Source organism: Parambassis ranga, chromosome 9 (assembly GCF_900634625.1).
Source record: "Parambassis ranga chromosome 9, fParRan2.1, whole genome shotgun sequence".
Classification (NCBI taxonomy): domain Eukaryota; kingdom Metazoa; phylum Chordata; class Actinopteri; family Ambassidae; genus Parambassis; species Parambassis ranga.
Window position 1 is genome coordinate 18121457 of NC_041030.1, and position 24042 is coordinate 18145498.

Consider the following 24042-nt stretch of genomic DNA (forward strand, 5'->3'; position numbering starts at 1 on the left):
AAGATAACAGCAGAACAAAATGCCTTAAGCAGAGAAAGAAAAAGTGCAGGACTAAAATAGTGCCTACATGAAGTTTGCTCAGGATTTTCTTGAAACAAATATATAATATATATATATATACATATATCTTAAATATCACAAGCTAAATGTCATTTTATTCCAGAATAGAGAAGAGAGAGCTGAGCATTTAGACAGCAGGTGTTTTTTGGGGGGAGGGGGTCCCTGTCCCTTTAATTGCTTGCAGCGCTGGTGGTGACAGTGTGGCAGTGTACTGCTGCTGGCTGTGCTCTCTGATTGACAGCTGTCAGCTGCACTCCTCACTGCTGCTAACCTCACACACATCCAAAAAAAACATCACACATGTGAAAGATGAAACAAAAATAAAAGAAAAAAAGGTAAAAATCCACATTTTGCATATAGTGATAAAGCCTCAGCTGCACATCAGTTTAACAGTTAAGTAGATTTGCATGCAAGCTGTGACTGGCTGGGAGGCAGTGTAATGTTAGCTGACGTTTGTGCTGCCAGCTCACGCTGCTCTGCTACCCTAACAGTTACGTTTAACACCGAGGCCAAAGATCAGGTCAGGCGTCAGTGACTGTGTTTTTTCCCATGTTTCTTTACCGTGGCTGGCTGGTAGGCAGTGTCTTGTTAGCTGGTTGGGTCTGAATGTGCCAGCTTACCTGCTGCTGCCCTCCTGCTGTCCATTTATGCAACATCAGCAGAATAAACGTGCAGAATATCAACAACCAACACACATTTCTATATCAATATTTGATGGGTTTGGTCAAATAAGTCAAAAAGGGGCTAACATGGTGTGCTTAATCTTATTTTAATGTAAACATGTAGATGGTACAATGGCTGCACGGTCCTTCAGCTGCAGCAGTGGTTATTCAGGGGAATGTTTTTACATTACACAATATCCACACACACACACACACAAATGCACTGACTGACACTCACCCTGTGCTGACACTCATCCCATACACACACTATGTTAGTTAACAGTTCAGTCCTTCCTGGCTGTCAAAGACACAGGAAGCTGTGACATAACGTCCAGTTACTGTATCAGTCGGCACCATCATAGCTCCACCCGCTTCTTCAGGATGATTTCTCGCACCAGCGACGTGGCCTCTTGTCGGATGCTCTCCGTGGACTCGTCCGTTCGCCAGAACTGGAGCACTTTACCCTCTGGACTCACTAGAAACTTCCAGAAGGTCCATTTGGGTATTTTCTGTACAGAATCTGTAAAAGATACACATAAACGTATGTTAAAGAAGCCAGGTGACACAGATATATATATATATATATACAGGCAACACAAGAAGATCCCTTAAAGCATCACAAACTAAATGAGCTAAAAGGCATGACCTAAACAACCCCAAACACAGGCAGTCAGTTCATTAGTATAACCTGCTGTTAACCACCGTGTTGAATATTCTGATCACATGTGCTGCTTTCAGATAACCAGACTGAAGCGAATCAATGTTTTTCTGGCCTTAATGGACAGAATCAAGACTCGAATCGCCTCAGGATGAGGTCCTAAATCAAATATATGTCTGATCCATGGCTATGCAACATGAATGAGAATACTCATGTTAAAATAAGCGTGGCTTTTAGCAGATACACTGACCTGCACCGACCTGTGAGGCAGTGTGATCTTACAAATATGATGGTTTTTGTTGATGGCGATACAAATGACATGTGTAAAAGTATCCCTGCTGTTACATATAGTGAACAAAACCAAAGCATGTCCATATCTCTACAGACCACTACAGACTTAAAGTAAGTAGGATGAAAGATTCTGTGCCAAAATCTCCCCAATCAGAAGTCAGAAGATCAGACCAAACAGGCATGTATGTAAAAGCACTGTAACAATTAATGTTTACAAACTGTTTATTCTTTAATGTGCATGTTTATGACGTGACAGAAAACCCTACAGTGACTGGGTTTATTCTGTAGAACAGAATCTTGGATGTGGATTACATGGTGTGTGTCTGTTCACCTGTGAGGAACTTGAAGGCAGGCTCAGACTCTGAGCCCATTATTTTGATCTTGCTGAAGAAGGGGAAGGTGACGCCATAGGTTGATTTGGCGTAGGCCTCGATCTCCCGGCTGTTCCCGGGCTCCGTGTCCCCAAACTGTCCGCAGGGAAAGGCCAGGACGTTGAAGTGAGAGGTGCCCAGCTCCCGGTGCAGCTCCTGCAGGAACCTGTAGTTCGCCTCCGTCTGCTCGCTGTAACTCGCCACGTTTACAACCAAAGACGCCTGTGAAGGAGGGAGAGCAGCAGGCTGTGAAGTTAGTGCTAGAATGCGTAAAAAGGATGAGAATCACACCCAACACTGACACAGGGTGACTTTTATAGAGTTTGCACAGATTTCCTGTCTCAGACTGAACCGATATGTGATGATGTGGACATACTTTTCCTCGGTACTTCTCCAGGGAAACCGTCCTCCCCTTCGCGTCTTTCACCTCGAAAGCGTAAAAATCCTTCGGTTTTCTGGGTTTCACCAGCTGCGTCTGCAGGAGGAACAAACAGCCCACACCGACTGTCATGCTCAGCAGCACCGTCAACTTTTTCGCTTTTGGGCTGGAGGACTTGGTAGGGTAGCCCCCTAAGGCCTCCATCTTGGAGGGGGAAGAACGAACCGTGGCTCAAAGTAGGGAGTCCTGCCAGACGTCCCGGGGCGGACCCGGACCGGAGCAGGGGAGCTGCTGCGTCAAGCCGGCAGAAGGAAGACGAGACCGGAAGCTCGGTGCTTTCAAAATAAAACAAAAGCTGCACATTTGATCTTGAGATTAATAATAAAAGTTGTTGGTATCTGAAGTGTAATTTGAGCCCAACGGAAGAAAGTGTGTACACAAAAGTAACCAGCAGCAACCAGTTATACTCAGCAACCACCGGACAAACACACAGGACCCAGTGAACTCCTTATAGTTTTCTTATTCCAGTATCTTTTTAACCATATCATCTACAAATATATCAACTGTAACATCTTAGCGACTAGTTTTAAAAATGTATATGAAAGAAAGAAATAATAATGTTGTATCTGCTTTTATTTTGAAATTCTACAACCGGAAGTCCAGCTCTTCATTTTTTTTTTTTAATTTAAACAAGTGTGTTTACATCTTTATCTATTTATTCATCAGGGACAATTCGACGCCCCTCAAGTGACCTATAAGCGCTTCAGGAGACGGATCATCCAGAGGAGCTGGATCACAGAGGGGCCTGCCGCTGCAAGCACGCCGCTGGCCGCTGGGTGTCAGTGTGGGTCAAACTTTGAGCTGGACTCTGTCTGTCAGAGGCTGGACCTCGATTCTCCACCGAGACGCAGTGAGGAAGCCCCAGCAGCAGCAGCACAGGGAGACCTGCAGGGAAACCCCCAATGTAAGAGACAAGATAGGAGTCACCACAGAGGCATGTGGAGCACTCATCACCTCATGTGAACTGTGATCCAGCAAATTTAAGATGACCCATATCACTGCCGTGGAGCACTTTGTGGAGGTTCTGACAAAGATAAATCTGCTAGCTTCTTGGCCCCTTTTTAAGAAACACTTATTTTTTCACTGGATTATAATAATCCCAACAAAATATGTCCAACACTTTTTCACATTCTTTACTGACACTACAACCTTGAGTAGCCATTACCATACAGTCTATAACATAACATATAACAACTGTAATAGTTTTCATTTGTCCAGATGAGCTACTTTCTATGACACAAATTACATGATCTCTGTTTTCCTCCTCCTTCCTTGAGCTTAAAATAACTCATGAGGACATGATGACGGCACCTATAACAACCAGTAACTGTATGTGTTTTGTTGTTTTTTTAACACACAGACGCGTTGTGTGATGATCCTTCATCGGAGGAGACATTGTTGGGAGGTGTGTCCACCTGTGAGGCTGTTACAATATCAATCACACCACCTGCTGTCACTGCCAGAGGACGGCCTCTCACAGGAAGTGCCCCACAACAGGTTTGTTTAAGCCACTTGTGTTGTGTGTGTGTGCAGAGAGATTACATTCACTTTGTCCGTTTTCCTTCCTAACATCTGTAGTTTAGGTAAATGAGCTAGAAGAGTATATCGTATCAATAAAAGCATTTTAGTCAAGTCAAGTTTGTTTATAAAGCACATTTAAAAACAACTTTCGTTGACCAAAGTGCTGTACACAGAAGTCGTCATGAGCCTGGTGCTGAGGACTGTCAGGAGGAGCTGGTCTGCTGATCTTAATCCTCTGGCAGGGGCATAAAGGTGCAGCATGTCTGGCCACAGTACAGCGAGTTGCAATAGTCCAGCCGTGCAGTTACAAAGGCATGGACTGCTCTCTCCAGTTCCCTCTTAGGGAGATAGGGCTTAATTTTTGCTAAAAGTCGTAGGTGATAAAAAACGCTTTTCACTACTGCACTGATCTACTTGTCAAATTTAAAACCAGAGTCAAGAAGCACTCCTAGGTTTTTGTCATGTGGGCGAGAGAAGGAAGCTAAAGGGCCGATGGCACTGTCCCAGCCCTCCAGACAGTTTGTTTGCCCAAAGACAACAACCTCTGTTTTTGTTTTGTTCAAGTTTAAAAAGTTTGAGTTCATCTAGGACACCACCTGTTTGAGTTTTAATTGCGGAATGATCATGGGTGCTCAATGGGAGGTAGACTTGAATGTCATCTGCAAAGCAATGAAATGCCACATTGTGCTTTTTACAAGCATTTCAGCATCATTGTGCTAATAAAAACATAAAACAGTGAGTAAAAATGATGTTAAATCTATAATCAGTAATTCATTTTTGCAGGGATGGGTTTGGAGAGAAACTGCTCAAGAACAAGGAAACCCACAACAGGCTGGTAAAGCAGGTTTCTGTTCTTATGATCATCCGATAGTTGTGTATGAAAATGCTGCATGATGTCATAACAGGAAACCAGAAATGTTGCCTCATCACTGTTCACAGATGTAAGAGACAGAATGCACTAGAAGGAGAGATGAGGGTGTAATACAGAAAGTCAGAGTAAATTTGATGGAGTCATGTTTACTCTTCAGAGTGGAGCCATGAGTGCATCCACAGAGACGGTGTTTTTGTGTTCATATGTTTGCAGCTGGTGATCATTTGCAGCCGTTTGCTGTTCTGAACGCAGCTTCTGTGGATCTGCAGGGAAAGTCAGTGATGACACTTGGAGCACCGTCACTGATGAATGACTACTGTAAGAGAAGAGAAGAGTCCAGTGTCATGTTTACACAATACATAAGTAATAACTCCCATTAAGAGAGCAGAAGAGATGAACTGGAGTCCATCTCTCTCTCTTTTTCAGACGCTAATCTCCTTGACTGCAGTTGTGATGGTGTGATCGCATTAGCACTGGGCTCTTCTGTCTACCTTTGGAATTCAGAAAGTCATGCTCTGCTGGGACATTTGGACCCGAGTCCACAGCCAGGACGACCGTGCAGTCAGTCCATCTCATCTCTGTGCTGGAGCCGAGACGGCAGAGCGCTCTGCATCGGCACCAGACGAGGGGACCTGCAGGTAAAAAAGCACAAAGAGGTTGGAAACTGATGTGGTGTGTGTGTGAGGGGAAGTGTAACACCTAGTTGAATCAGCAGGATGACAGTTTGTGGTGTCTGTGTCTCTCTCTGACTCTTCAGTTGTGGGATGTTGAGCATCGGCAGATAATGACATGTCTGCAATCACACCTGTCTGTGGTTGGAGCTCTTTCCTGGAAGCAGCAGTTACTCAGCAGGTACTGGTGTGTGTGTATGTGTGTGTGTGGGGTGTGTGTGGTGTCAGTATACCACATATGACAGGATGGAATCTGTTAATATGAAGTGTCCAGTGACGTGACAGTGTCCATGATCTAACAGCGGCTCTGTTCTCGGACATATCCACCACCATGACCCTCGGACTCCCACGCCTCTGGTGGGTGCAGCCTTCCAGGAAGAGGCGGTGTGCAGCCTGCAGTGGTCACCGGGAGAGGAGTGGCTGGCCAGCGGCTCCACAGGAGGCCTTCTCCATATCTGGGATAGTGACATCACAGGGGTCAAAAGGTCACGCCAGCCGGTCATGAAAATGAAACAGCCGAGCGCTGTTAAGGTTAGTTGGCCTGCATATTTAAAGCAGTCTATCTGTGACCAGAACAGTTTTAAAACACTTGGTTGTCAAACTTCTACCTAGCATGCTACTCACTTAGCTCAACTGCCCACTGACTACAAGCCAACCTGTTAGCATAGCAGCCATATACATACATACAACCTGCCATTAGTTCAGTTGAGTGACTCAGTGCTGACTAATCCTACCTGGTACAGACTTGACTAGCACGCTGCTGGTCTTTGGAGTTAATGGTTTAGCTGTTATCTTAAAGAGGTGACTGTGCTTTGTGCGTTTAGGCAATGGGCTGGTGTCCATGGCAGAGAAATGTCATTGCTACAGGAGGAGGATGGAAAGATGGAGAGCTGAGACTCTGGGACACACAATCAGGGTCTTGTTTGACCTCCATCGACACAAACTCACAGGTATTTATTAGCATTTCATCTTTATGGTGTATAAACGGTGGGTTTACTGCTAATAATGACTCTATGTGCAGATCTGCTCTCTGCGTTGGGCTGACAGGAAGAGATGTCTCATAACAGGACACGGCATTCCTCATCACCAGGTCACCTGCTGGTCCTGGGAATTCTGCCGCCTGAGCCGGATCCACCAGCTCACAGGTTAGAGATACAGAGTTCATTTACCATGACCTCAGAGCTCAACAATTTCTGTTTAACACATTGACAACACCCTCAGAGGAATACTGCAGTATCACACTCACCCTGAGTAATATTGATATTTCCCATTTGCTACCCTGACATATAATATTTTTCACTGATTCATTCAAGCCGTCCACTGAATGTGAAACTAGGAACACAAAGTTGGTGTGTTTGATATGAGATGTCACAGTTTCCCGTGAGTTATTAGAGGCTTACAAGTCAACCTGCTGCTGCCTTTTGCTTCATAACACATTTTGACTCAGATCATTGTTTTAACTGACAGTATGTGTGTTGTTCATTGTGGAACTGTGGGTTATTTTGTTCTATCCTCTTCTTCTGAGTGGCACATCCACCCCTCTCTGACAACTGTGGGTGCTATGAAAAGCTGAGAAGCTGTTTCTCTGAGATGATCCATTGTGTCCATACTCTTTATTTATTTATTTATTTTTGTTTTTAGGTCACGCTCATCGAGTCCTGCACTTGGCCATAAACCCTAACAACACTCAGGTCTTCTCTGCTGGAGCAGACCAACGCTTTCTGATCTGGGATTTGTAGACCACAGACTGTAAATACAGCGGTTCCATCTCGGCCAATTGTACAAAAGTAAGGCCAAAATATCTAGTTCTAGGTAAGTGCCATGTTGGAATAAAGAAACCATATTGGAACCAGAGTGGGCACTGTAGAAGTTGATGTTTTGCCTTAAGCTTATAGTTGCTGCATACAAATGGTTAGGACACATACTGCAGCCGGCCACCAGGGGGCATTTAAATCGTTTTTTGGCCTCACTTTGGGGTCCATCTTTAAACACAGTCTCTGGTATGAACTGTGTTTTGTATGTGTAAAAATGTCTTGGTAGTGTCTTTGTGGGATGGTCATTTCCTGGCCAGAACTCTGCCGTGACTACCGCCTTATCAAGACATGCCTTATTGTAACCAATATGTTTCTATGTGACAGAAATAGAAACAAGTGAAAGATTTCAGGCAACAGTGATACTGAAAACACCTCAAATATCCATATCCAAGTATGTTCCACTTTAATGTAAGTTACATTTTTTGCACAATAAAGAAAACTCTATGAAAAACATTTTTGTTTGGTGTGTCTTTTTTCTAATGAAATTAGCCTGGAGCTTTTAATCATGAGTTGTTTTGTAATTTGTGTTCAGAATAAGGTGCCCGTGACAAGGACCTGTGTGTTAAAAAGCTCTGAGTTGCAAATGTGGGACCAGACAGGACTGAAGAGAACATGTTGTGCACAGGCCCTGTGGTCATAACATCCTTTGAATTTACAAAAAAAAAAACCTCTTTCTAATGCAACAACTCTTATGGCTAACACGTTTACAGACATCAAAGTGCACAAGCATCGTTGAAGTGTGTGAGGTTTACCCCTGAAGACCTGCACAGATGGTGGTGCAACACTTCAGACTGTTGTGCAATTGTTTCAGCATCATAGAATAGAATAGAGTAGAATCACAAGACAGAAGAGAAAGTGTGCAAGTACACACTTTAATGCTTTGTGTGTCCTTGTGTGGTTCACAAACTTATCTTTAAGGATGTACCAACAAGACAAAGAGAGTATTCAGCTCAGATCAAGTTAAACTGGTAATTCTAGTGATTAGAGTTGACAGTGATATGTGATTAGATTAGAGATTGTGATACAGATGACAGCAGTAAGAAAAAAACTGGATCTTGTTTTGCAGTCTGACTCCTGAACTTTCGTTTGTCAGAGGGAAGATGAGGTGAAAGTGGAGTGTTCTCCTGTCAAATATGTCAAAAAAGAAACACAGCATGTTGGTGGCAGTTGTCCTACTCTGCAGCAAATGAAGCCACAAAAGTGCCACCAACCTGCAGAGTTAACCACACCAGAGAACGGAGCATTAGTTAAGCATTAGTTAAATTCCTTCATTCCTACCTGTGTGTAGGTACCAAACAATATCTAAGCGTTCTCAGCCAGTTATTCTGTAATCTGACAATACTCATGACCTCACTGACAATAAGTGAGGCCATGTTTTTCTAAAAGATAATCATCTATCAGTTTCAAATTTCAAGATTACAAAGTATGCTCAAACAAACTTTATTCACAGTTAGATCTAAAAATAGACTGGTGGGTGGAGCTATGGCTGTATTTTAAGCCAGTGTATAAAAGCTCAGCTGCTCTCTCTCAGTCTGGCGGTCACACAAACAAGTTTTTACTCTCGCACAATTTAAAAAGTTTACTGCTGTAAAGATAAAATGAGGTTCAAAGCTCAACAGTCAGTTATAACTCAAGTGATAAAATGAAGCTTCCACATTATTACATGACATATGACATATGCCTAGTTTCAGGTACACTTTTTTTTCTTTTGAAATACTTTAATAATCCCATCAGGGAAATTGCTTAAGGCTGCCCAGCAAGGAGCACCTTGACCAAGGACACATAACAATGACTAGGGAGGAGTTGGGATCGAACCACCAACCTTTCGGTTATTGGATAACCCTGCTCTACCACTGAGCCACTGCTGCAGAGAACAATCACCTCCAGACACTCCCACTTTTCTCCCTCTCCTGCATCACCCCATGTTGCAAGTATATATCTTCCCCTAAGCAGAGGACATTTGACAGGCACAGAGGATGGGTTGTGTATCACAAACTTCAGCACAGTGTGGACAATAGAATACAGCAAACGTTGAGCTATTTGTTGGAATGTGAAGGTAAAATCTGCACCAGATTCCAGGAAAACACTCGGATTCATCTGAATGGTTGCACCACAGACGCAGATTCTGCAGCGACTGGCTGTTCTGGGTAACTAAACTTTTTAAAGTCGTCATGTCGTCATGTTCGACCATTTAGACAAACAGAAATGTGACAGAATATGCAACAGCTCACAGGTGATGCAGTGTGGTGGACTTTAACACACCGCACTGAGGAGTCTGAGAGCTAATGTTAATGTTTACTAAACACAGAATCACATGTGTGCAGAGACAAAACACACACAAACTTTCTGATCATACTGCATCATTTTGTCATCATGTTATATACATATGTGTTTGTTTTCCTTTTTGTGAAATCCCTGTTCGTCTGGGTCTCTGTGTGGTGTTTGTGCATCTATTTTAGTTGGTTATTTGTATATTTTTGTGGTCCTTTTTTGTGCTTCTTTGAAATGTTTTGTGGTCTTTTCACATCTGTTTGGTTGTTTTATATCTCTTTGTGGTTGTTTTGTGTTGTTTTTAGGTGTTTTGCATTCTTTGGTTGTTTTGTGTGTCTTTGTGGTGGTTTTGTCTCTTTGCAGTTGTTTTGTGTCTCTTTGTGGTTGTTTTGTGTTGTTTTGAGGTGTTTTGCATTCGTTGGTTGTTTTGTGTCTCTACTTGTTCCCACATCTGTTGCCACGAGGTCTCTTGATAGCACTTTTGGTCTCTGTAGTAATTGTGTTCCTGTTTGTACTCAGTTTTGTGTCTCTGCTTTCATTTTCCTCTCTGTTTTTTTCCTTACTCAGTGGTGTGCCATGGCTTAGCAACAGGCCAAGTCTCCTCGCATTACGTTCTGGTCCAAAGACCTATGTCCTGGGTCAAAGCCCGGGAGTTCTGTCAGAGGCACTATGTGGACCTTGCTGTCCTGAGCTCAGAAGAGCAATACTTCAGTTTTCTCAATGACAATTCTGCGAGGACAACCAGCTTCTGGCTCGGTCTGCGGCGCAAGGACAGCTCCAGAGTCTGGAAATGGGTCGACGGAGAGGAGCTGAGCTATGAACACTGGTACAGGATTAACTACGAAGGCCGCTGTGCAAGTTTGGAGGCCATGTTGAAGAACGGCAAAAAGCTGCTGGCTCGCTACTGTGACGAACCTCACATGATTCTCTGTCAGGGTAAGGCTGAAAACCTGTCCTACCTGAGCTCCATGCATGTCACCGTGACACTGTTCCCTCATTCTCCAGCTGTTCTGTCAGGCTACACTATACTTTGTTTTGATCTGGTTTCTACCTGTCCGTCATTATGTATTCTGTCCTTTCACAAATATGACAATTAAAACTTATGCATAATAAAAGTGTTTCCCTCTTTAATCTCTTATAGGCCCCATTTCCCCACAGTCAGTGGCAGTGGACTCAGTGGGTGAACAACATGTCAGTCTTAGCTGGAACGTCTCCGCTTTTATGCAGATGACACCGCACAGTTACAATGTGACCGTGTGTTCCAGCACATGTCGGAGCCTCCTGTATACCTACACTGGTGACTCCGCCCTCATGCACATCAACATCTCCAACCTGACCTCAGCCACGGAGTACTTCATACAAGTTTCTACTTTTGTTGTTCGACCTGACGGTGTCTCTAGTGGAAAAAGGACCCTCCAAAGTAAACCGCTGATTTTAAAAGTCAAAACAGGTAAGAAGGACTTCAGTTTAATAAATACATGCATATTATTAGTAAACGTCTGATCGCCTGTGTGTGTTTTTTGTGTGTCTTTTCCCATCATAGTGGAGTCCTGGCAGCCATATATAGTTGCCATCATCAGTTTGAATTCACTTAAACTTGTGTTTCTGGCTCCTACACTGTGGATTATTTATCGCACTCTGAAAAAAGGCAAGCACTGTTTTTTGTTTGTTAGATAATGTATAATCTAAAATACCCTTAAAGTACTCCTATAACACGCATATGTTCTGCTTATGTCCACAGATGCAGACTCAGAGAAGGACAACTGCTTTAGACACCAGATTTAGACACCAAAACTACCTTGTTATATAAGTATTAAAATACTACAGATGTCTATAGATATAGGCATCTAAACTAGTTAGGGTTAGGCATTAAGACTACTTGGTTAGGTGTGCAAATATAACTTGTTATAACAGCAACAAATAATTTAAGCGTTCCAGAAGCCAAAGTAAAACAAGCTATAATACAAATCCTGAAATAAGATGTGAAAATAATGCAGTTTACTCTAAACTGTGAAATAGTTCTTAAGTCATCAGACTATGTTTTATGTCATATTTATTCATTTTTTGACCTAATGTTTTTTATTATTTTGTTATTTCTGACAAAGTGTCACACACGTCCCAGTCAGAATGTTAGTTGTTAGTTGTTCACATGGCTGGTTAGATTGTAGAAGGTTTACTTCAAGATCATTCAGCATATTATAATATTCAATTTCACAATGCAGCAGCTTAGCAACATCTTAACAAATGTAGCTTTAAATGTAGTATTATTGTTAACTGTGGGAGAATGAAATTGCCGTTGGTAAAAGAAGCATCCAGATTCTTCAGCCTAAAGTCTCACATGGTAAATTTATTAGCCTAAAATGTGGTTAAAGTATTAACACGCTGGTTTGAGCGCTTGTTTATATGTCATGTATAAAAATGATGGATGACAACCAAGCGGCAACCCTTCAGGGCTCAAAGTTGAAGCCCATGCGGAAGTGTCAAAACTAATAATTCATGCCGCAACAGCTGGGGGTTGGCTCCAAAAGCGTGTAATTTCCCATAGACTCCCATGTTAAAATGGGCGACTTCACAGCAGAAAAGAACATGTTTACAGCCTGGTACAAAAAAACCACTCTGGTCTTAGATGGTAGGTTCTCTTCTAGTGTCAATTGTACGGGGGGGTGAATTTTTTTACAACTCACTCGTTTCAATTGTATTCGGACTTAAATTTATGCATAATTATGGGCGTTGCCGCTTGAGTGACAGACAGTTGACGTATCACAGCGTAAGTTTCCTGCTTCCACGATCGCCCGCCCCCCTAAACCCCGCTCGTGCTCCCCCTCTTTGTCCATATTTGGAGTTTTGGTGGACTGCCAACATGGCAGTGGTCATCACGTCTCGGAACCTCCCACCGAGCCTCAAAACGGCTCTTTAGAAACAAACGGGTGATGTCACGGAAGCTCTGTCCATAGTTTTTACTGTCAATGATGACAACACAAGTCAAATTTAGTGACTTTAAACTTGTAGGTCCATGATTGATTATGATAAATTAAGTAAGAGACTGAATTAGCAGCAAGAAGAAGCTGCAAGATGTTCACTGCAATGTTATTTAGTTTCACACAGATTCTACTGTTAGCAAGTTTATTTCAAAAGTTGACGTGAAGTGGTCCAGATTTAGTGTTAGTGTAAATTTAATCTGGTGTCCTAGACTACAGAGTAGAACACATAAAAGCATTATTCAGTTACATGAGAGTATTATGAAAATACAGCAATTTGGAGTATTTAGAATTGCTTTATTTTGTTTGTTTATTTTTTTGGACAGTATTTTAAGTTTTTCACCAAAGCATGCTGACTACAGGGAGTCAGTTTTTTTTTTTATTTTATGAAACATAATATTTAGGACTGTTGATACCTGAAGTGTCAAACAGTCAGCACTCAGATTGACATCAGTTTAAAACCAGACCAGCTTTAAACAGAGCAGAAATGATTTAGACAGACTGCTGATCCTCAGGCTGATACCTTTAGTTTTTAAACTCTGTGGTGCCTTTAATAGATTATAAAACATTCTGCTTTCTGTCCTAAACTACTATAAAATTGTACTGTAAGCATCTCTTTGGTGGCTGGTTGTGCAACAGAAAGTCATATGAATAAAAATCTATTACTAAATTGTGTTTTTTGTTATTGTTTTCCTTTAATTTAAGGAAAAGTTACATTAGAAGATTAAGGCCACTCTCGTCTTGTTCAGTAATGATCAGTCATAAAAGTCTACTGCCTTAGTCTGAATGATAAGGAGAAGTGTTCCCTCTGATGGCGTGGTGGATGGAGTGCAGCAGGAATGAGTCTGTACAACCAGAAAAGCAGCACTTCTGCTTTCTTCAGCCCAACTTTAAGGAAAGGGTTTTTGATGGGTTATGATGGCTAAAATATATCTGTGGGGATGGTTGAAGAGGGAAGAGTTGTGAATTATCCTACTGAACAAAAATGTATGTGTGTAAATGTAAAACAGCTTCTGTACATCCATCCATCCATCATCTGCTTCTTCCTGCAGTGCAGGGGCACACAGGGCTGGAGCCTATCCCAGCTATCTACCGGTGAGAGGCGGGGTACACCCTGGACAGGTCATCAGTCCATCACAATGTCTGTACATTTTCTGCCATTATCTGAAAGCTAATATCAAATTTCCACTGTCTTTTTGTCAAAGAAATGACACCCATGAGATGCTAACTTCTGTGTTGGCTGGTGAATTCAAATGTGACCCCCTGTCCTGGAAGACTGGTCACCACCCTTGACACCATCATGTTGGAAAAGGGCATGGTTTTATAGGTCAAGAGGTGAAGTCTCATCGTTGCTGTTCCACCCTAACATCCACCCACTTATGCATCAGGCCCACCACTACTTCTTCCTTGTACAGCTAACAAATACTTGCATCCGATTTACTAACATCGACACACATTTATGATCTATACTCCTGCCAGTCACCAAGGGGCAGTCGAAATGTTTTTGCCTCATGTTGTCCATCTTTATATCCAGTCTCTGATTCTGACAGATGGATAAAACTGACTTTCACTGGGTCCTGAAACATCTTTGAGTTCTTCACCGACATGAAAAAACCTGCTTTGTTGCATTTTCTCACGGTTCTGACTCATTCCATGACTTCATTAGAAACCTTAATTGGTCTCACTGGCCCAACAATACCTGCATGTGTTCACCCAGTGGTGATGTGAAGAGGTCAGACCACTCAGAATAAAAACTAAGTGTAATCATGGGGAAATGTTACCACAGGCTTCAAGATACTAACAGCATGCATTGAGTGGTGTCAGTTTGCTGACTCATGTGTTTCCATGCTCAGACCACATCCTCCTAAAGCTTAAGCCTAAAAAGACCCGGCTGTGCGTTGAGGTGGGTTTCAGTCCGCTCACCATCAGATCAAAGAAGAAGAAGAGATGCTCTGGCTGCCGAGTTTCACAGCTTTTATCTCATGTGGGCTTCTCCTCACTGCCCAGTCAAGTGAGTATTTCAAGGTAAATCGGGTTTATTAACTAAAAAAATCGAATAATTTAATAAAACTAATATCTGGATATTGCCTGTCTTGCAGGTCTTGGCTCTGAGATCATTGGAGGGAATGAAGTTGTGCCGCACTCGCTGCCATTCATGGCGCTGCTGGAAGGCGACAAACCAAGCTGTGGAGGGGTACTGATCAGTCCAAAATGGGTCCTGACCGCCGCCCACTGTGCAAAGTAGGACCATGAAGCATTCACTACTGAAAGTGCAAAACCTCAAACTGGCACAAAGTTTTAACTGACCATATGAAAAGTCCTGCATGTTACACATGCACAAATAATGTGCTAATTAAAAGCTAACTAACAGCTATTAGTGCTATCATGTTTTGCCTATGTAAAAATCTAGGCTCTCATTATGCAAAGGTATGGATTTATATATGCACTGATGTTTTTAGGGTTGTTTATGTCAATAACCAGTGGTTTCCTCTGATTTTTTTTATAGAAAGTGTCGAGATTTATTAGGAGGGAAAAACAAGTGAATAATGATGTTTGCAAAGAAATTCAAATTCAAGTAAATTCAGGAAATGTACCTTTAAATATTTATGTCTGATCTTCTGTATACAAGAGGTGTGCAAGCCACTGGTATACTTTCTTTAGTGGTCTGCACTACTTTGCGTTAGCTGATTTAAGTGCATTAATAAGAATGTTTTTATAGTTTCACTGTAGTGTCATATCAGCAGTCAAACCAGCAATCAGACCTCAGTTTATCACACAGTAGTGTGCTCAGTGCAGGTTTCTTATCCTGACCTCATATTCCCAGGATTAAGAAAGTGCTGCTGGGGGTACACTCCATTGATCAACAGGAAAAAGATTCCAGGCAGGTCCGAAAAGTGAAGAGTCTCATTCCTCATTCCTGCTACGACGGCGCTGAAAAGATCAACGACCTGATGTTGCTCAAGGTATGGTCAACTCTAAGCACTAGCTGGTGATGAAATAATGCAACACATGGACAATGATATTCTAATATTGATAAGAATTCTGAAGACAGCTGGCAGGATTTGGTCTATTGGTTGATACTTGTATCCTTTCAGCTTGACAAAGCAGTGAAGCAAACAAAGACGGTGAAATGTCTCCCGCTGAGTAAAACCATAAAGGACCCGGCAGCTGGCACCAAGTGTCTGGTGGCTGGGTGGGGAAAAACCAACAACATTGCCAAGAAAATGTCAAATGTCCTGATGTCAGTCAACGTGACTGTGGTGGACAGAGTGAAGTGCAACTCTCCTGAATTCTACAACTTCAACCCTGTTATCACCAAGAGCATGATATGTGCTGGGTTGAACAGCGCCGATACTTGTCAAGTAAGTCACACCCTTTCAGTGCTGTTCTGATTGCCACCCAGTGGCGGTGAGGTGACTGTTTCCTTTTCCTGCAGGGGGACTCAGGAGGGCCGCTGCTGTGCAACGGCGTTCTGGTCGGAATCACCTCGTTTGGGCGGAGGTGTGGTGAGAAAAAACACCCTGGAGTTTATTCTTTTCTCACAGAAAAACAACTCAGCTGGATCAAACAGAAAATCGGGTCATCTGAAATATAACCAGCCGATCTTTGACTTATATATATATATAAACTATATATATATATATATAATTGCTCAAATCTGCTGCTTCTTCTGTGCAACATTCATTTTATCTTGAGATTTATTTAGAGATTTGTAGCTCATTTTTTACCTGTTTTTATTTTTCTAAAGAGTATATGTGTTGCTCAATGTTATGTGCAATTTATCACATTCTATATATCTTTTATTGTCTTTTATTATCTGTGTTTTACACCAGTGGCCTACTCTGAATCAAATGATCACCAGGCCTGTACCAGCTAAGAAGCTAATGTTAGCTTAGCATCATCATCAGAGTGCATCACTGCATCGTTATGGTTTTAAAAATGTTCATATCTGCCTATTTTTGAGTGTTTATTTAAGAGGGTTGAGGGTGTTGCAGGCAATAAACATGAAAACAAAGCATTGAAGTGAGATTATTTCATGTCGACCACACACGTTCACCACTTCCTGTGTTGGAATCTTACACTAAAACAGAGACTCTGGCTCAAATCTTGTAAAAAAGACAAATGGCTGCTGAGTTAGCCTTAATATTCTTTTAATCAAATCTGCTGCCACACTTACTGTCATAACAAGAGATGAATGGTTTCTTTCTTCTTTTGTTGGTATATTACTGTCATTGTTTCAAACACTTACAGCAGCTCTGGTTATGTCTTTCCTCCCCGAGCAGATCAGATTATTATAACAGCAGAGGCTGTGAGAATTACAGTAAATTCATATAGGCCAACCACAAATGATTCACATTCACATAAGACCCTGTACAGGAAGTGTGCAAATGTTGCACAAGAGGCTCAGATACTATAAGAGACATGAACACATGTCATAAAATGAGAATATGTTTGACACAGGATCATTTATGAACCCTTATCTTTAATTCCTGTGTCTGTCATGGTGTGCAGGACCTGCGTTTTCATGTTGCACCACTAGGTGGTGCTCTCTTCTATAGTTATAGTGGTGCAGTAAGACCGATTCCAAGTCCTGACTAGATTCCAAGTACTAAACTGTGGTAGAAGGTATTAGACTTGTTGATTTAGAAGGAGGAAAGGATCACAATGTCCTGAAACGTGCCTGCTTGACAACCTGTATTAAAAGCGTCTGTGTATAAAATTAAAATTAAACACAAAAGAAAATATAAATACTTTTCTTGGCAACTGGCCTGCACTTGTGTAAAGATGAAGAGGAAAAAAAACCACACCCATGAAATTCCAGCATGCCTTTTTATTTGAGCTCTTAAGTGAATTATCACTGACCAGCATCTGCCTGGGTGTTTACCCTGTTTCCATGGCCACCCACAAAGGCTCACAGGCCCACCTCAGTGCCACCGAAACCATCAATGCTCACCGCGCCCATATTCACTTATATAGTGGAATGGATGAGTGCATAAATCTTTCTGAATGTTTTTGCTGTGTTTAGATCCTGGTGATCTCTAACTCTCTCACACACACAGAAAAGTCAATGTTTACCTGGCCTTGCATCACCTGTGTGTGTGTGTGTGTGTTTGTGTTGGATGAGCTGCCCACCTCGCCTCGCCTTTCCCTCACTAGTGACGCACCGCCGTACACACAGACTAAGTGAAACTGTGTTTTATGAAGGTAACTGGAAGCCGCTGTATCCGGCAGGTGAGTCAGTCTTTATGTGCCAAATGATGTACAAATACACACCATGTGGCCTAATAGCCAATGTTATAAATGCATTAGTTATACTAAATATTAAATGTATTCAATATAGTTTAATAAAAGTTTAAAACACTCAACTTAATCTATCCTATCCTGCCTCAGACCTCTGTGTGTTGTGCTGCAGAGATTCTTTCCTCAAGTTTAGCTTTAGCCAATACATTCTGCCACAAAATGCTCTAGAGTGAGTCAATATCAGGAAATCCCTGGAGCTATATTGTGACACAACTAAGGGAAGTGTTAATTTCTACAATGTAAAGTTGTGACCATATCTTTACTTTACACCAAGATAACAGACACTGCTTTTAGGATGAATGGGGGAGGTTAGACAATGTGAAAACAATTCCAGGTAAAAGGTTCCTAGCAGTCAGACTTCTGAGAATAAAGTCTGAGTTCACAGAAGAAGAAAGAAAAACACCAACACATGAGTATTTTTGGAGACATTACTACAGTTCAGTGGATTTAGATGGTCTGAAGATACATATATGTATGTATGTTTGGACTTGTTTACAGAGTGCATCTGATTGTTTTTGTGTGACAGAGGATCTAAAGTACAGCCTGATGTTTAGTGATGCCTGGCAACCGTCTTTAGAAAAAAAAATCTGTTTCTTTGCTAATCCCATCGTTACTAATCCAGAAACCGAGTCAAATGAAACCTCATACCGCCATTGTTTGAATTGTTTGAATTGCTGCCAGTGCAAAAATCTAACGGCATCAGACAAGAATAAAACACACAATCCTGGGTAAAAACATCCTATCCATAGACTGTGAGGTCACCCATAGGTTTCTGAAGCATCATATTTCAATGCAACCCCTGAGAATTCCAACTACAGGCAAAGAGATGAGGTACTAGGGGAGCTGAGGTGGGTGTAAGAACCCTGAAAAAGTGCTTTAATTATGCAGAATTCTTCTTAAATGGTAAGAATGCACACCTATGCAGTCATAGTAATTAAAGGTAGGGTAGGAGATTTCATTCTGATGCACTTTTGGTTAAATTAGTGTAACTTCTCTTTGCAATGCGATAGCAACCAATTAGTTTCGCATTAAAACGAAGAATATGAATCATCTGTGGAAGCTATAAAAAGCTAAAAACATCAGCCAATCCTCCGGGTGGACCATGTGCGGAGTATTGGCTGGTTGTCACTCTCTTCCTGCTCTGCCCGCGGCAGAGAGGTACGTGCATGATGGCCGAAGTCACAGCTCGTCTTCAGGTAATGCGCATCCATGTGATTGGGAGGCGTGGCTTCAGGGTGAGCGCCGAGAGAAAGGGGCGTGTGTTTACTTTCGAAATCTGGCTGACTCTAACTGAGTTTTCAAAATCTCCTACCCTACCTTTAATAGAGGCCAAAACTGCCTGTAAACGTGTTTGTTTCTGATGTGAAGTTGGGTATTTTGTATGGAAAAATAGGGGGTTGACTCACTTTTGGAGCCAGCCCCTAGAGGCCATGGGAAGAACTGTAGTTTTTGATTTTTGTGAATACATGTTTCTATCGCTAAGTTTATAGCTGCAGGTGCATCTCTAACAGTGACAATGACCTTCAGCATCACATAAGTAGCCATGCAACGACCGATACACAACTGAAATGTTTGGAGTTTAGGCACTTTTGTTGCACATCACCGGCTTAATAAGTTGAATGAGTGTGGTGGAAAAATCAAATACTTTGTGCCTGAGAAACTGTGTGACCTTCAGTCTATTCTGAGCTTCTTTGTGCTGAACCATCTAATTATATTCAAGTCTTAAATATCTCAGTCTGGTCACACCTCTACATTCTGTCCCAGTCTACCTGTGCAGCACAGTGCGTCTGTGACCCAGACAAGCCCCAGCAACACAATGACTGTAAAGTGTCTGAATGGTGTTAAATAACAGGGTTCATGTGAGTTTCTGTGAAGCATGTTCGGCAGTGCTTCTCACACACACCACACCTACCAACAGCCTTCCAGTCACATAGGTCTGTGTTGCTTTTGTGTGATTTAAGAGAGAGAAAATACAAATGAATGGTGTGCAAAACAAACACTTTTAACACTGAAAGACTTTATTGGTGATTCCATCACTTTTCCAGAGTGAGATGAAGAGCGCTTCCCTGACCTATAACAGTAGCAGTGCAATAAATAAAACCTACAGAACATCAAACGGCCAAATGCGCAGCATTCGCACATACGAGACAAAAATAATATTGGTCCAACATACACACACGTAGCAATAAATAATCACACTAAATAAATTACATTCTAACCAGTTCTTAGTAGTGTTTTTCACACAGCATCTATCAGCTCTACGTCTTTCTCTCAGACTCCTCAGTTCAGCTTCATCTTTTGAGTCGAGCAGCTGGCTGCAGAAAGACAGACAGAAATCAACAAGTCAACAAAAAATGTAAACACACACACACACTGGTATTCTAAAAAAACAAAGCCATGCAAGCACAGGTCCACAGTTTTATTCATGCAGCATCACGTCTTCTGTAAAAATGTGCTTTTTTCATCCTCATCCCTCACTCAGGTGACAGCCTGGCAGACTTATTCAACTTTGACCTACTGTGCTTGTTGTGGTGATAATGGGTGTGCTCCATTTTGGTTTCAGCTCAATTATCTGCTTTGTTTACATCCTGTCAAACTGATCTAATATTACATACTTTAAACTAAGGTTCAGACCAGGTGAACATGAGAAATTTTAAATCAGATGCATCCGGAAAACTTCTTAAAAGTTCTGTTTATGTAGCGCTTTCAGGCCTATTCAAAGGAACTGAAGGCACTTTATACCGCTGCACATTCACCCCAAGGACATATCAGCATCCAGCTCGTGCTGAGGATTGAACCATCAACCTTACAGTCAGTGGACAACCACTCCACAACTTGAGGTGGCCGCTGCACGGCCACATTATTTGTCTCGGGGCTAAACCTGTCTGCTATGTGTGTGTTTTGACCACCTAGCTATTACACAAAAGTCCTCACGTGCACACAGGCAGTGTGTCAGCACTGTTATAGTTTGGACACACGCAGGAGAATGTGTACGACGGAACCTGTGGTTTCTCTTTACGCTGGTATGCAGTGCAGTGATGGGACAGGTTGAGACAACCCCCATCCTCCCCCCTGGCTAATCCACACTAATTCCTCTAGTGGGGATTCCTCTTTGCATGATGCAACTTGATGTTCTCAACAACAACAACAACAGCAGCAGCAGCAGCACGGGCTCTTCCTTTGCCCACTCCTTCCTGTTTGGCTTAAAGCTCACGTGAGCATAGGATAGACGCACCCTCTGAGGGCTTAACACTACTGGAAGGAGTACATCACCGAAATACACCCCGGAAATCCAGCAAGGCATGATCACATGTGTACATAACTGCACTGTTGTCATCCATCAAAACTGAAACTGAGAAATACCCACCAGCCTCACACCACGATGTCTCCGATGGGTTTCTGTAGCTTCTCCTGCTCTGACGCAGATCCAAGAAAAGAGGCCAGGAAGTTCTTATGTGACCTGTAACTACAAAAGATATTCACATGAGCTGTGTTATCAGATGAAGCTTTGTCCCAGCCTTGTTCCCTTTGACGCAGCTTGTGTTTTGTGTGGCCAATAAACAGTGTATCTATGTATCAGATGAACCCTGTTCTGGTGAGGTGTTTTGATCACTTCCACTTTCTCTTCGTTTGCTGAGTGTATCTGCCTCCTCGTGGACTCTTGACTTCATCCAACGTTCAAGCCAAGGCTTTTATTTGGTTACATATTGATAAGAAATGTGATTATACGGTAATTGACTTGTCGACTTATCGTTACAGTAAGATTACAGCCGCATGAATCACACTACATTTCATTTAATACCATTAATGGTGTGAGCAATGTGGGTGTGTTTGGGTGTGTTGATGTGCTTTTTGATGTGTCAATGAGTTCATGGTGCCAAAAAAAATGTGTTTCTAAGCAGGATGTGTAAATGGTAATCTGTCTGGATTTGAAATTGAATGGATGACAGAATGAACTTCTCCTTTGGGGGACTAATAAAGGATTATCTTATCTCCTATCTTCTCTTACTTCTACGTCAGGACGAGTGAAAGTTTGTAATTTTTTCTGAATATTTGGACATGCGGGAAGCATGTCATTTTATTCTTAAATTAAATCTGTATATTAATATTTAATTTAATCCCTGCAAAAGTAGTAATTTAAATAAATATTGAGTTCCCTGGATGTAAAGTAAAATGTGTGTGTGTGTTTTAGACTTACTGAGCACAGGTCATGAGCAGGATGGCAGTACAGCTGATGACTGACAGGACCACAGCGATGATTACCAAAACAGTCTGCACCAGCTCCGTGTTGCTGCTCTGATCGGGCCGAGTTTTACCCGACTCCAGAGTCTGGATCCCACAGCGCTCACCATCGTAACCCTTCATACATCTGCAGAACCATCCAATCAGAAATCAATACAATGATTCTGTTTTAGAACCTTTACTCAATAATTCCTATTCACACACATAGAAGCTGCACTCACATGCACACTGGCTCCTGCAGGCCCTCTATGTACTTGCAGTAGCCGTGAATACAGTAGCCCAGGTGGGTGGAGGTGCAGGGATCCTCGGTGGTGATGAGTGTGGATGTGTATCCATTGGTGAAGAGCGTGTGCTCAGGGTTGAAAGGAGTCGTGCTTTTGTTCTTGTGTCTGTTCCTCCTTCCTTTGCCTTTCCTGTTCTTCTTCTTCTCATCTTTAGACGGATGCAGCTCTGCAGCAGGAGAAGACAAGAAACGGTGAAACTGGAGGCTGAAGACTCAAACGATTTTCTACAAAACACTTCAAAAATGTAATCATTCAAAAAGAAAGAATTCTGTTTTCATACCATGCAGACTAAACGTTTCATGGTCTCCTCCTGAAAGTTCTTCATCTGTTTCTAACTCGTCATCCTCTCTCAGGGAGATCCGGAGGCCATCCCCAGAGGCCGGACCCCCGGTCACTCTGGCTAATTCACTGGAGTATGTAGCATCAGATCCCGGAGCACCGCAGACTACTGTAAAACCAAAAAATGAGGTCACATTCGATTTACCCTGAGATAAGGAGGAGCAATAAACAGGTCAAAGTTTAAGATGCCTTATAGTGGCCTTATTTCACTCAATCAAATCTCTTGATATATATATATATATATATATATATATAACAAGAGTTCAATAATTACAGAAGATTTTTCCAATTGCTCTATGAAATCTGTTTCTGAAACATTATATTAAAATAACCAGTACAACCAGTCGCACTGATTATGATTAGGATCCAATCAAATGACAGAAAAGTATTTAGAGTATGTGACCCGTGTGCAGCGTTATTGTAGTAAACTGGGAAGGTCTAAAAGTGCTAATGACACAAATTCCTCTCTCTAAAAAACCTGAAAATCTCCCTCCAGCCGGACAAGTCCACACTTGGAGCTCTTCTCCCACTCAGCTGTCCTCACACACACACACACACACTATACACATTTCTCTTCTTTCCATTTCATTGATCTGCACATAATATAAGTACAAGTCCAGACTTACCGAAGCACAGGAGACAGGTGAAGACCAGAGTGTTCATATCCCAGGAAGAGCGAGTTTTGTGTATGACAGTCCTGCGCTAATCTGTATGTGTGTGTGATGTGTGTGATGTGTGTGTGTGTCTCTTGCTGATAGAGATTGTGCTTTGCTCTCTTTACCTCCACTGGGTGCAGCTTTTATAGACCAACGCCTGCCTCTAAACTGCAAGGAGAAAGAAGGGTGTGTGTGTGTGTGTGTGTGTGTGTGTGCATGTGTGTGTGTGTGTTTGTGTGTCTAATGATTAATCTGCCCCAGGCAACAAATTTTGCACCTCATGTTCTCACATATGATGAACAATAAGTCTGAACGGCACACAAACACTTTGATGTATTCTGACTTGACTCTCATCACCATTAGTGCACAGAAACAGCTGTTCCTGCTTCTCTAACTGCTTCCTCTATATGGGCATGAATAAGGTCTTAATTACAGCCTTGGTCCAGCAGTGGTGGTACACACACACATTCTGCACACAGCGTGACTGACTGTTGCAACTTTAAAGACACAATTCGGATTAAAGTGTTATAGTATGCTAGCCAGCTCGCTCTGCAATGTAATCTCATGGGCTACTGAGTCACTGTAGCATGAGAGTCCAATAAGAGTGGAAGAA

The 24042-nt window shown here is 42.2% G+C and overlaps 5 protein-coding genes across 5 annotated transcripts; 3 read left to right on the forward strand and 2 right to left on the reverse strand.

The window, feature by feature from the left end:
- Positions 1-813: 813 nt before the first annotated feature.
- On the reverse strand, positions 814-2707 carry gpx8 (glutathione peroxidase 8 (putative)). The gene is made up of 3 exons (XM_028414477.1): positions 2419-2707; positions 2003-2264; positions 814-1242 (listed from the first exon to the last, which is right to left on the reverse strand). Exons 1-3 carry the CDS (start codon positions 2623-2625, stop codon positions 1079-1081), a joined length of 633 nt encoding a protein of 210 aa, XP_028270278.1. The 5' UTR covers positions 2626-2707; the 3' UTR covers positions 814-1078.
- A 446-nt stretch (positions 2708-3153) lies between these two features.
- On the forward strand, positions 3154-7479 carry LOC114441196 (cell division cycle protein 20 homolog B-like; the record flags this gene model as incomplete). Its single annotated transcript, XM_028413998.1, has 8 exons — positions 3154-3385; positions 5087-5191; positions 5300-5511; positions 5631-5725; positions 5847-6075; positions 6369-6494; positions 6566-6689; positions 7186-7479. Coding segments are annotated over 8 exons (1221 nt in total), but the record flags the coding sequence as incomplete, so codon positions are not given.
- A 1843-nt stretch (positions 7480-9322) lies between these two features.
- LOC114442003 (uncharacterized) lies at positions 9323-11551 on the forward strand. Its single transcript, XM_028415235.1, has 5 exons — positions 9323-9505; positions 10197-10565; positions 10771-11079; positions 11173-11277; positions 11371-11551. Exons 1-5 carry the CDS (start codon positions 9460-9462, stop codon positions 11412-11414), a joined length of 873 nt encoding a protein of 290 aa, XP_028271036.1. The 5' UTR covers positions 9323-9459; the 3' UTR covers positions 11415-11551.
- A 2934-nt stretch (positions 11552-14485) lies between these two features.
- LOC114442004 (granzyme A-like) lies at positions 14486-16614 on the forward strand. Its single transcript, XM_028415236.1, has 5 exons — positions 14486-14618; positions 14707-14848; positions 15432-15570; positions 15703-15969; positions 16044-16614. Exons 1-5 carry the CDS (start codon positions 14555-14557, stop codon positions 16200-16202), a joined length of 771 nt encoding a protein of 256 aa, XP_028271037.1. The 5' UTR covers positions 14486-14554; the 3' UTR covers positions 16203-16614.
- A 3291-nt stretch (positions 16615-19905) lies between these two features.
- On the reverse strand, positions 19906-23531 carry areg (amphiregulin). The gene is made up of 6 exons (XM_028414536.1): positions 23400-23531; positions 22715-22882; positions 22372-22600; positions 22107-22277; positions 21276-21374; positions 19906-20223 (listed from the first exon to the last, which is right to left on the reverse strand). Exons 1-5 carry the CDS (start codon positions 23434-23436, stop codon positions 21281-21283), a joined length of 699 nt encoding a protein of 232 aa, XP_028270337.1. The 5' UTR covers positions 23437-23531; the 3' UTR covers positions 19906-20223; positions 21276-21280.
- Positions 23532-24042: the final 511 nt, after the last annotated feature.